This window comes from Manis javanica, chromosome 1 (genome assembly GCF_040802235.1).
Source record: "Manis javanica isolate MJ-LG chromosome 1, MJ_LKY, whole genome shotgun sequence".
Classification (NCBI taxonomy): domain Eukaryota; kingdom Metazoa; phylum Chordata; class Mammalia; order Pholidota; family Manidae; genus Manis; species Manis javanica.
In genome coordinates, this window is record NC_133156.1 from 96,766,080 (window position 1) to 96,778,630 (window position 12,551).

At 38.2% G+C, this 12,551-nt stretch overlaps 1 protein-coding gene across 5 annotated transcripts in view; it reads right to left on the reverse strand.

Moving 5' to 3' along the window:
- The window catches only part of MCCC2 (methylcrotonyl-CoA carboxylase subunit 2), a 60,080-nt gene that overhangs the window by 24,589 nt on the left and 22,940 nt on the right, over positions 1-12,551 (reverse strand). For 3 of the 5 annotated variants that reach the window (XM_073235319.1, XM_073235321.1, XM_073235314.1), the window contains exons 7-10: positions 11,206-11,319; positions 5,057-5,121; positions 602-701; positions 394-489 (exon numbers count right to left, since the gene is read on the reverse strand). In XM_073235319.1, the coding sequence (XP_073091420.1) occupies positions 394-489; positions 602-701; positions 5,057-5,121; positions 11,206-11,319 (375 nt within the window). The remainder of the gene's footprint in view (positions 1-393; positions 490-601; positions 702-5,056; positions 5,122-11,205; positions 11,320-12,551) is intronic. The other 2 variants (XM_073235323.1, XM_073235320.1) reach the window with 1 other exon arrangement.

A 12,551-nucleotide genomic window follows, 5' to 3' on the forward strand; every position in this document is an offset into this window, starting at 1 on the left:
GTAACCACTGAAAAATCTTCAACTGTCATCAAAAGTCTATTCTCTCCTAATGTCATAGTGATCCAAAAGGGTATGTTTTTTCTTTCAACAATTTCCTGATATTTCATCCATTTTCCAAAATAAGAACACTTACTTGAAATGTGAACCACTTATTTGAAAAATGAAATAGCTGAAAACTATGAAGTTGCCCTATATCATCCCTAATGTCTAGTAATTATTAGATTTTCCCTCTTCTCTCTTTTAATAAGGCATCTTTCCCTTATATGTCATTCCTCACTGATATCCACAACAGTCCCAGGCATGAACATATCTAAACAGACTTCCACTTTGAAAATGGATACACATAAAGAGATAGACAGCATGGTTTACAGTTCACAATTCCACTTTACATACCTCTCGGATATCAAAGCTCCTCTTAAGGTTAGCACCTACTATTCCATACAATTCATCAGCAGGAAACAAAGGCTCTTCCGAAGGTTCAATGGTAACCTGACGAAATATGGAACAATCATATTAACTTGTTTTAAGACATTATTTCAAGACAACATGAACCAAAATGCTTTTCAAGAAAATAAAAACTATAAGAACATATCCAACTCACATCCAATTTCTTCTGATAATTTAGATTCCTCACAACCTTCCTTGTTAAGTGAAGGGCATGATTATCATCCAAAGCACAGTAGTCACTTACACCAGACTTTCTACAGAGTAAAGCACACGAAAATAATCAGAACCGGGAATAGGAAAATAATTAAATATCTTAAACCCCAAATATCTTCCCTTATTTAAGGATGACATCATTTTTACTTCCAAAACACTTGAATAAATGTCATTTCATTTGGTCCTCATAATCTCCCTGGCAAAACAGTGCTACCCTTGTTGTACAAACAGCAAAAACTGAGGTGCAGTACTTTGCCCCAGAACCACCAGTAGCTGCATAAGAGTTCACACCTTCTATTTCTCAATCTTGACCTTCTTCTACTAGACCACAGGGCCCTGCTGATAAGGACTTCTATTTCATACTCATCCCTTGCACCACAAGGAAGATTGTCTATGTTCCATCACAGATGGCACACTTCAGTGATACAGTCAGTAACACCAAAAAGCATTTGTACCTAACTGAGCCCTTAATGATATGGTCTTCATTTCTGAGAGACAGCCGAGGTCCCTCCTTACAAAGTGACACCCCAAAAGTAAACTGTCATGGATAACACATAGAAAGGCTTGAGTATGCTGTCCCTCAGATCAGTGGTAAAAATGGATATTGATAAAACAGAACTGTGATAAGGATCACAGAAGTTCCTGTTCAAACTCAATGCGAATGAAGCATGGGCTTCCTCTGGTTATTAGTTCTAATTCGATTTAGATGGTTTGTTATTTCATATGACAATACTATGACTCTCTGATAAAGTATTTTTTTAAAAATGTAAAGTCAGGCAAAAATGTATTTCAAAACAAACAGAATTCTGGCTCATTTTATGAGTTAGAACTAAGCTGCTGCAATCTGAATTTTGATTTCTGTTCTAGGGAGCATGCCAAATCCCTGGGAGACATTTCTTAGAACTGGGCTTGCACAGTGGTTTCATGTCTGGACTGGGTGTTGTATATAAGAACAGAGACCATATTTACTCCTCATAATAGCCCTCCAATGCTTTGCAAATGGTAGACTCTTCAGTTTTTTTAATTTAATATGACATTTTATAACTAACCGTATCTTTTAAATGCTTCATACATAATATCAGGTAAAATTGCTCAGTTCTAGCTACACTGTACTAATTCAGTATATAAACAGAAGCAGATGGAATTGCTTCCAAACCAGTAAACATTTAAAATCAAATTCTTTCTTTTAAACACTGCCTAGTACTGACAAAAAGAGAAGGAAAAGGAAACCTTTGATGAGACACTCTATCATGTAAGTCTTTGTGTCAAATTAGCTCCTAAGGATGACTCATCAGAGAAATACAAATATGTATTTACAAAGAGAGAAAGAACCCAAAGCAATGTGTGACTAGTAAATTTATGACACTGTTCCAAAAAAGAAGCTATCACCCCCTATCATTGTGCCATGATTTGACAGATTATTTATTAGTAATAATGGCCAGCAGTAATAGTGCTTAATATGCACCAGACACTGTGCTGTGAGGTAGGAACTATTCTTGTCTTCATTTTACACATGAGGAAATGAGGCTCAGGGAGATTAAGCAGTTTGTCTAGTCACATAGACATATAGATAGATAATGTGTGGGGCAAACAGAAGATGAATTCCAGAGCCTACATCTCTAACTTGATAAACAGCCCACAGCTTTTATGGGCACCAGATAACTTTTTCAAAACAGTCAAAATTTTTAAAAAGTTTAATGCTCCTCAGATGCCACCTTCATCCCCTTTCCCCAAGTAAGCACTGACAAACAGTGGTAGCCGCTTTGTCCGGTACCCCACTCACCTATTCTGCGCCCCTTTTCTCCCCAGGTTGAAACACCCACTTCACTGTCTCCCTGTAAGAGTCAGTAAACGGCCAGTCAAGAGCAACGCTGCAACTCTGCTCATGTGCGGACAATCATGGGTAGAAACTCAAGCGTCCTCTAAGCTCTTCTCTGCTGCCTCAACTCCACTCCCTTAGTCGCACCTCCTCTCGCCTCTAGCTGTAAAAACGGAAGTATCCTAGCATACTTATTTTGTCATTGTTTTTTAGTTCATTCATTTAGTGCTCTTACCTGCCTGATTAAATTATAAATCCTTGCAGGCTGGCACTAGGCCTGACTCTTCAGTATTACTCATAAAACAGCACAATCTATCCACAATAAGTGCTCCATGAGAAAGGAATGAACAAAAACCTGAGGCAAAGGTGGACCCCTTGAACAACTCTTCAGAGGGCACAATAGTGTTCTTTGATCGGAAAGTAGAAATGTACCTGTCTTCCTCCTCCCACTACTGTACTGCCCCTGTAGCCACCTGCCTCCCTGGCTTGCACTTTGGCAGAGCAAAGAGAGGCTCACTGCACCCAGGCCACTGAGCTTAAGGATTAGATCAACTTGCCATGTATGTCCGGGTTCTTTAGGGAACAATCCCAGGCCCTCTTTTTTATCTACACTCCCCTAGAAGTGGCTCATTTAGTCCTGTGATTTTAAAGTCCAGGTCTGAGCTGTGACTCCCAAGTAAGGAGCTCCAGCACTAATCTGGGCTTCAGGCTCTTAGAGTTCACTGCCTCCTCAGCACCTCCACTTAGATGCCTCAAGCATCTCTGTCTCAGCAGGGCCAAAAGGAATGTTTGATCCTACTGCCCTAGGTCCAAATCTGCCCTCCTCCCATCTTCCCAATCTCAGGAAATGAAACCATTTCATGCCATCATCTTTGTCACCTCACCTTCCTGCAGCCTTACCTGAAATCCACCTACAAGTCCCTCAGGTCCACCTCTAAAATAGAGCTCAAGCCTGCTCACTGCCCCCTACTGGCACTACCACCATAACCATGGAAGACACCAGCACCTCTTATCTACACCACTGACACACCCACCAACTGGTCCCTCACATGGATTCTTGCCAACTCTCTAAGCATTCTCCATTTAGCACACAGGGATTTTTATTAATTAAATATTTGCTAGTGGATCTCTCCTTAAAACTTGTCAATGCTTTCCTAATGCCCTTTAAAAAAAAAAGAGTCCAAAACCTTTAATGACCAATTAAGATAAACAACAATAATAACAATAATGGCAATTGACATTTATAGGTACTTAAAGCAGGTATTGTTTCAAGCAATTTACATGTATCATCTCATTTAATCCTCACAAAATCCTAGGAGGTAGATGGTCTTCTTATCCAACTCTAACCTAAAATGGTTAGACCGGTGATGTGATGGAACCAACTCACCCGACTCACAAGAGCCAACTTCATGTATCTCTTCCTGATTCTTTGCATGATTCAATGGTGTCCTATTGGTAGCTTGAAATCAGCCATAGTGGGATAATTTACACCACAGAAATTGGCAGATGCCACAAAGCAGGGCTTTCTCCCTCCCCAGAGAACAAGGGTTAAGCATTCGCCTGCTATTGAAAGTTTAGCTAACCTACCCCATAGTATTGCTGTCTCAGCATTTACTTTGTTTGGCTATGCAGCCCGCAGGGACCTTAAACTAACACTAGCCCCACATTCAAGTACATGCCCTCGATGGCAGCTGCAGAGTCACAAGCAAATATAACTCCTGATATGACCTCCCCAACAGGATTGACAGTCTCCCCTGCCTCCCAGCACCTGTATGCCTTATGCACCCCTCAGAGAAGACCTTATAGAGCTTACCAAAACCCCGCTCTTTTGGTTTGAATTGACCAATCTGGCCCTAGCCCAGGAAGTTCAAAGCACCACCTCATAAAACCCTAATAAAAACATATGCCCCAAGTTCTGCCTCTCTCTCTCTCTCTGCCCTTCTGCTTTGGTCCCATTTAGCCATTCAAAGCAGGCCATGTACTTTGCCCAGGACCTGTGAGTAATGAATGTCTCTATTTTAATTTTCCTTATGTTCTTTTTTTTGAACCTAGCATAGCATTCTGTGCTCCACTTAACAAATGTTACTTAACAAAGTCATACCAGCATACTATTGGATTAGATCACCTCTCTATAATGCTCTCTCTGTACTTCTCCTTTGTAGGCCTCATCATATATACATATTCATATAACTTTTTGGAAATTATTTATTGCCCACCTCCCTGATGAGAATGTAAGCTCTCTGAGGTCAAAGGTAACATCTATCCCATTATCTCAAATACCTACAACAATGTCTAGTACATAACAGGTGCTCAACGGATATTAGTTAAATAAATAAGAAATCTGGTTAAATAAATAAGAAAGACTGATTTCTCCAGTCTTTCTAGGCTATAATGAAAAGCTGATGTTCCAACTCTACAGTTCAAAGAACTGAATCCTGCAACAGCACATTGAGAGCCAATAAACTGTGGTTTGATCTGGCAAGTTTAACACTTGGAAAAAAATAACTTAAAACTTCTTTTAAACAAATAAATAAGCAACAATCAATCCCAGAAAAAAAACAACTGCTTTTGTTCCACCTGCAGTGAAGATCAGCACCTCCAAGGTCCTCAGCGGACACCTCTTCTCCAGTTGCTGCTTTAACCTACAACAAGGACAAAAGTCAGTGGGGAGTTCTGCCCCTCAGAGATAGAAAAGGCTTTTCTAACTTGCACATCTTCTAACCTGACTATAGCTCCACTCTGCCTCCCACAGAACTAAAGAACATTTTATTTCCTCATCCCACCCACCTAGCAAACCTGTACAATACTGTCTCCAATCTACAGATAAAAAGTCTGAACCCAGAGTCACTACGGAACAAGTGATGGAACTTGATTTGGCCGCAGGCCTTTCCGGCCTGAAAGCCCACGCTCTCTCCTCTGCTCTGAGCTGCCTCCACAGGCACACGTCGTTCTCACTGCCTGGCTCCTGCTCCTGCTCCCTCTCACCCACCTGGTGAACCCCTATTTCCCTCCAAGCCCCACCTGCTCTAGGTAGCTCTCCCTGATCTGCCCAGGCCTTTTTATCACGAATGACTCTCCGTAGTAATAACAGAGCAATGCTTGCTCATCTTCGGCCCAAGAATATTCTACTGAACTCTCTAACATGGCACCTGCCAGACTGTACTTGAGTAATATTCATGTGTCTCTGTCATCTCATACTGTGAGTTCCTTGCTGGAAGGAACTGTCTTTTATTCATGTTTAAGCACTCAATAAATATACTGAAGTAATGTCTTTGTTTTCTGCCTATGCTGACCCAGTGACTATCACAAGCATATTGTTAAAGGTGTAATATCATTAAGAAGGGGAAAAAAATCTCTAAGATTACCCATATCTAAGATTCAGCAGAATATGACCAAAATGAAAGAAACTGCAAGTAATAAATTAAGAATGACATAATTATAGCCTGAGAAATTCTAACAGGAAAAAGAAAAAAAAATCACATGCTACTAAATGCCAACCTGATCTCTTAAGAACTGCTTGATTCCTACTTCTTTTTGTTGATTTGTTTCTTTCTCTCCAAATAAGAAAATCTTTTGTTAGAATGAGTGCTAAACTAAAATGCAGCATAGAAATGACTTATTATTCACTACATCTAAAGCTCTGTTTTAAATAAAATATTATTTCACAAGGACAGGTAATTAAAAATTTCACTTCCAATTACTCCACCCTAAGAACTAAATTCTCAGGTCTCTTTTTCCCAAAAAAAGTCAGTAAAAAATAGCATTCAGTCCAGACAATAACTCATTATAAGAGGTGTCTGGATATTCAAGTTGTAAAAAGAAATAAACAACAAATATGCTATATTTATTTCCAGGAATCTGACTGTTATCAACTGAAAAAATAAGGATTTCTCATCAGTTAATATTTACTGAACACTCACAGCATATTTGATGCTGTAATAGGTGCAAAAAATGATAAAGTCAAAGAGAAAATTAAAACAGCTCATTCTCCTGAATTACAAGTCCAGAAAATAAACAGAATACAGGAAAACAAAAAGCTCCTTCAAAATTTGTCTCATTACTACCCATTTTTTTCCACCACTTTAAGCTACTGAAAGCTATAGCAACTCAAGCTTACATTATGTGTGAAGCCTACAAAGCCTTTTCTCCATTTTCAGTAAAACAAGCACCAAAATTTAGAATTCTCAAACAGATGGGGCTGCTGCCTCTCATTCTACCCGTAAACTCGGTCTTTGGCTGACTACTGAACGATCCTGAGTTCTGTAATAGAGCCACAGACTTCACTCGCTAAGTTGCTTCTTTCTAAGGTACAAGTTAAATCTGAGTCTGCTGAATGGAAATTGTAACACTGGCCTTTAGACAACATCTCAGTAACAGTTAGCATTCTTCAGTATTATGGGGCTGCCTATATCCCCCAAAAAGATGTTTTCAAAGTTGAGTCCTATCTTTACGCATTCTTTAATGGAACATCAATAAGACCTAGCTGTGAAAGTTTGTTCCCTTTACAAAGGGAGATTTTGCAGACTTTTCCTCTCTTCGCAATGACCGCTATTACATGTAGCTGGGGAAATACAAAACAGTCACGAACACTGCAGGCTTGTGAACAATGCCTGAAGACTCTCATCACGTGTGAAATGGCAGCTCTTCAGGCTTACCTGATCCTCAATAGAAGTTATTAAACAGTAACACAATCGGCATGGAGACTGCACGCCCTTAGGGGCCACGTGTCTGCTAGGGATAGGGGCGGTGGGCCCACTGGAAGCAGAGATGCCTGAGAGGGGGAGTAGTCCATGCCTGAGGAGGAATGTCATTAAAGAGCAAGCAAAAACACCATGACAGGTGCAAGCTGGACCACAGAAGGAAGGAAAATGTTTTATATTTAAGTAACTTGTAACAGTACTTTTTTCTTTCTTTTTGAATATGGGGTCCCATATTTTCATTTTGTACCATAGATTATGGAGCTGGCCATACAAGTGATTCATAAAGGTTGCTAATATTAGAAATTTAGAGCACCTCTCATAGCTATTCTAACCTGTTTTGTTTTAATTTTTTTTTTATTAAGGTATCATTGATATACAATCTTGTGCTCAAGTTTCACATGAGCAACATTGTGGTTACTATTTTCTCCTATTATCAAGTCCCTCCCACATACCCCATTACAGTCACTGTCCATCAGCTTAGTAAGATGCTATAGAGTCACTACTTGTCTTCTGTGTGCTATCCTGCCTTTCCCGTGCTCCCCCTACATTATGTGCGCTAATCATAACACCCCTTAATCCCTTCCTCCCTCCCTTCCCACCCATCCTCCCTAACCCCTTTCCCTTTGGTAACCGCTAGTCCATTCTTGGGTTCTGTGAGTCTGTTACTGTTTTGTTCCTTCAGTTTTTGCTTTGTTCTTATACTCCACAGATGAGTGAAATCATTTGGTACTTGTCTTTCTCTGCCTGGCTTATTTCACTGAGCATAATACCCACTAGCTCCATCCATGTTGTTGCAAATGGTAGGATTTGTTTTCTTCTTATGGCTGAAAAATATTCCACCGTGTATACGTACCACATCTTCTTTATCCATTCATCTACTGATGGACACTTACATTGCTTCCATGTCTTGGCTAATGTAAATAGTGCTGCAATAAACATAGGGATGCATATGTCTTTTTGAATCTGTGATCCTGTTTTCTTAGGGTAAATTCCTAGGAGTGGAATTCCTGGGTAAAATGGTATTTCTATTTTTAATTTTTTGAGGAACCTTTCCACAATGGTTGAACTAATTTACATTCCCACCAACAGTGTAGGAAGGTTTCCCTTTCTCCACATCCTCGCCAGCATTTGTTGTTGTTTGTCTTTTGGATGTTGGCCATCCTAACTGGTGTGAGGATATCTCATTGTGGGTTTAATTTGCATTTCTCTGATAATTAGAGATGTGGAGCATCTTTTCATGTGCCTGTTGGCCATCCATACTTCTTTGGAGAAGTATCTGTTCAGATCCTCTGCCCATTTTTCAATTGGGTTATTTGCTTTTGGGGTGTTGAGGTGTGTGAGCTCTTTATATATTTTGGATGTCAACCCCTTATGGAATATGTCATTTATGAATATATTCTCCCATACTGTAGGATGCCTTTTTTCTGCTGATGGTGTCCTTTGCTGTACAGAAGCTTTTGATATAGTCCCACTTGTTCATTTTTGCTTTTGTTTCCCTTGCCCAAGGAGATATGTTCATGAAAAAGCTGCTCATGTTTATATTCAAGAGAGTTTTGCCTATGTTTTTTCCTAAGAGTTTTATGGTTTCATGACTTATATTCAGGTCTTTGATCCATTTCAAGTTTACTTTTGTATTTGGAGTTAGTAATCCAGTTTCATTTTCTTACATGTAGCTGTCCAGTTTTGCCAAAACCATTTGTTGAAGAGGTTGTCATTTCTCCATTGTATGTCCAATACTCCTTTACCATATATTAATTGACCATATATGCTTGGGTTTATATCTGGGCTCTCTAGTTTGTTCCATTGGTCTATTGTTCTGTTCTTGTGCCAATACCAAATTCTCTTGGTTACTGTGGCTTTGTAGTAGAGCTTGAAGTTGGGGAACATAATCTTCCCCACTTTATTCTTCCTTCTAAGGATTGTTTTGGCTATTCAGGGTCTTTTGTGGTTTCATAAGAATTTTAGAACTATTTGTTCTAGTTCGTTGAAGAATGCTGTTGGTATTTTACTAGGGATTGCATTGAATCTGCAAATTGCTTTAGGCAGGATGGCCATTTTGACAATATTAATTCTTCCTACCCAAAAGCATGGGATATATTTCCATTTATTAGTGTCCTCTTTAATTTCTCTCAGGAGTGTCTTGTAGTTTTCAGGGTATATATAGGTTTTTCACCTCCTTCGTTAGGTTTATTCCTAGGTATTTTATTCATTTTGGTGCAATTGTGAATGGAATTGTTTTCCTGGAACTTGACCTTTTTGAGAGGCTCAGAAGGCATGTTTCTCTCCAGCCCTTTTTCATCTCCTCTACATTTTAACAATGTTTACTATACCTTTCTCAGAGTTTCTTTATGCACATACAAGTTTTCAAATATATAATTGCCCCCATTTTACACAAAAGTTAACATACTATGCGTAAGCACCTTGCTGTTCTCACTTTAACAACTTATCTATGTGTTACTGACCTTGAGTCAAACAACAGTACACCTGAGGTAGAATAAACAAATAAGTAAAAGTTTATTTCTTCAGCCATGACCATTCAATGGGGAATGAACAGTCCTTTTAACAAATGATACTCAGACAACAGCATACCCACATACAAAAGATGCTGTACCCTTTGCTTAAAGCATACCCAAAAATAACTCAAAATGGATCACTGGCCTAAATATAAGAGATAAAAATTATGATACTCTTAGAAGAAAACAAAGGACTAAATCTTTGTGACCCTGGAATAGGCAATGCCTTCAAAGATATGACACCCAAAGCACAAGCTGAGAAAAAGTATACATAAATTGGACTTTATCAAAATTAAAAATTTTCATGCTTCAAAGACACAATCAAGAAAATAAAAAGACAACCCACAGTATGAAAGAAAGTATTTGCAAATCATGTATCTGATAAGAGACTTATATCCAGAATATATAAAGAATTCTTACAATTCAATGAAAGGAAAAATAGCCCAATTTAAAAAATGGGTAAAGGATCTGAATATATATTTCTCCAAAGAAGACATAAAAATAACCATCAAGCACGTGAAGGATGCTCAATATCATTAATCATCAAGACAATGTAAATCAAAAACACAAAGAGGTACCACCTCACACCCACTAGGGTGGTTTTAACCCAACAGACACACAATTAACAAGTGTTGGGAAGGATATGGAGAAATCAAAACCTTTACACACTACTGGCAGGAACATAAAATATGCTCTAGACAGTTTGGCCATTCCTCAAAATGTTAAACTTAGTTACAACATGACCTAGCACTTACACTCATAGGTATATATCCAATACAAATGAGAACATCTATATAGAAACTTGTACTTGAACGCTCATAGTAGCATTATTCATAATGTCCAAAAATTGGTAACAACACAAATGTCTACCAACAAAGAAATGGATAAACAAAAGGCAGTCTATCCATTCATTCTAATGGAATATTATTCATCTTAATGGAAGATTATTCAGCCATAAAAAGGAATGAAGTGATTCCTCGAAATATTAAACAGAATTATCACATGATCTAGCAATCCCACTTCTGAGTACAGGCCCAAAAGAAATAAAAGCAGGGACTCAGATATATTTGTAAACAGTACTCAGGTTCACAGCAGCACTATTCACAATAGCCCAAAAGTGGAGGAAATCCACTGATGTGTAAATGAATAAATAAAATGTGGCAAGTACAAGCAATGGAATTATTATGCAGCCTTGAAGAGGAAGGAAATTCTGACACATGCTACAGATGGATGAATCTTGAGGACATTATACTAAGTGAAATATGACAGAAACAAATGGTTGCCAGGTGTGGTGAAGGTGGCAGGCAAGGGAAAAATAGAGAATTAGTGCTTAATGGGTACAAAGTTTCAGCTAGCAAAGATGAGAAAGTTCTGGAGATGGATGTTGGTGATGGTTGCACAACAAAGTGAATATACTTAATGCCATGGAACTGTACATTTTAAATTGGTTAGAATGGTAAATTTTATACTACATGTATTTTACTTCAATCAATCAACAAGACTACGTTCTTACCAAAGGGGGTCCTCCCAAAAAAATGGTCCCCTGCTTGCGAACAATGATGTTTTCATCAGCCATCGCAGGCACATAAGCCCCTCCTGCCGTACAGAAGCCCATCACAACTGCTATCTGCAATCCAAGCATACAAGAAACTCATTGGTACAGCTCAAACAGTAAATTACACAGTCTCTGGATCTATACAGTAGTTCCAGAAATGCTGCAATACCAGGGGATATTACTATTTGGTCTGTATTTCATTAAATAATGGAGTCCTCTCAATATTTGGAATAGTTTTCTAACTTACTGTATCAAAGCACTCTGAAGGACTTATGTCACACTTGTATAAAGTTTATGGACAATCTCCCTGTCACAGATAAGACTGGCCAGATATATCAACCATTAGCCCGAGCAACCAATGGCGAGAAGAAACATCTATTAATTAGCAAAACTGTATCAGAAGGATGACTTCTAAATCGAGTAGTAAGTCATCCAAACAACTGCCACTTACCCCATAGGAATACTGAAATAGTTCTCCAGATGAGTTTTGTTAATACTTTGTGTTATTCTAAATATGATATAATCCTAAATATAAAACTGTAAGCACTACAGTTGAAAATCTTGCCCAAAAGAAAGTCAACTTTGCTGAAGCTGGTAATGCACACAAGAAGGTTCACAGTACCATTTTCTCTACTTTTGTGTGTTTGAAATTTTCCATAATAAAAGCTTAAAAAAATATTCTTGCTTAGAAATGAGCATGACACAAATATGGGTTTGGCTGATTATCCTACAATAGGAATAAACAGTATCACAAAGAAAAATAACAGAAGTATGAAATGGATATTTTCTTAAACCACCATATGAAAGTGTTTTTAATAGTAATTCCAACAGTCCATCAATTTTGCTTACAGTTACATAAATAAGTTAAAAAAAATACCTCACTAGTATTGATCCAAAAATGAAAGGCAGCATGAGTTAACATTTTTCCATCTAAATGGCTGTCACAAAAAGCATTTTTCCCTAACTATTCCATGTATGTTATAAAAATTGGCTACATACAATAGCCAAGATATAAAAACAACCAGTACCCATCAACAGATGAAGATGTGATACATATATACAATGGACTATTACTCAGCCATAAAAAAGAAAGAAATCCTGCCATTTGCAACAACATGGATGGACCTAGAGGTATTCTGCTCAGTGAAATAAGTCAGGTATAGAAAGACAAATACTATATGATTTCACCTATTTGTGGAATCTAAAAATAAAACAAAAAACAAGAACAAAACAGCAGTAGATTCATAGACACTGAGAAGTGACTAATGGTTACCATGAGGAAGGGGTTGGGGTGAGTGTGAAGG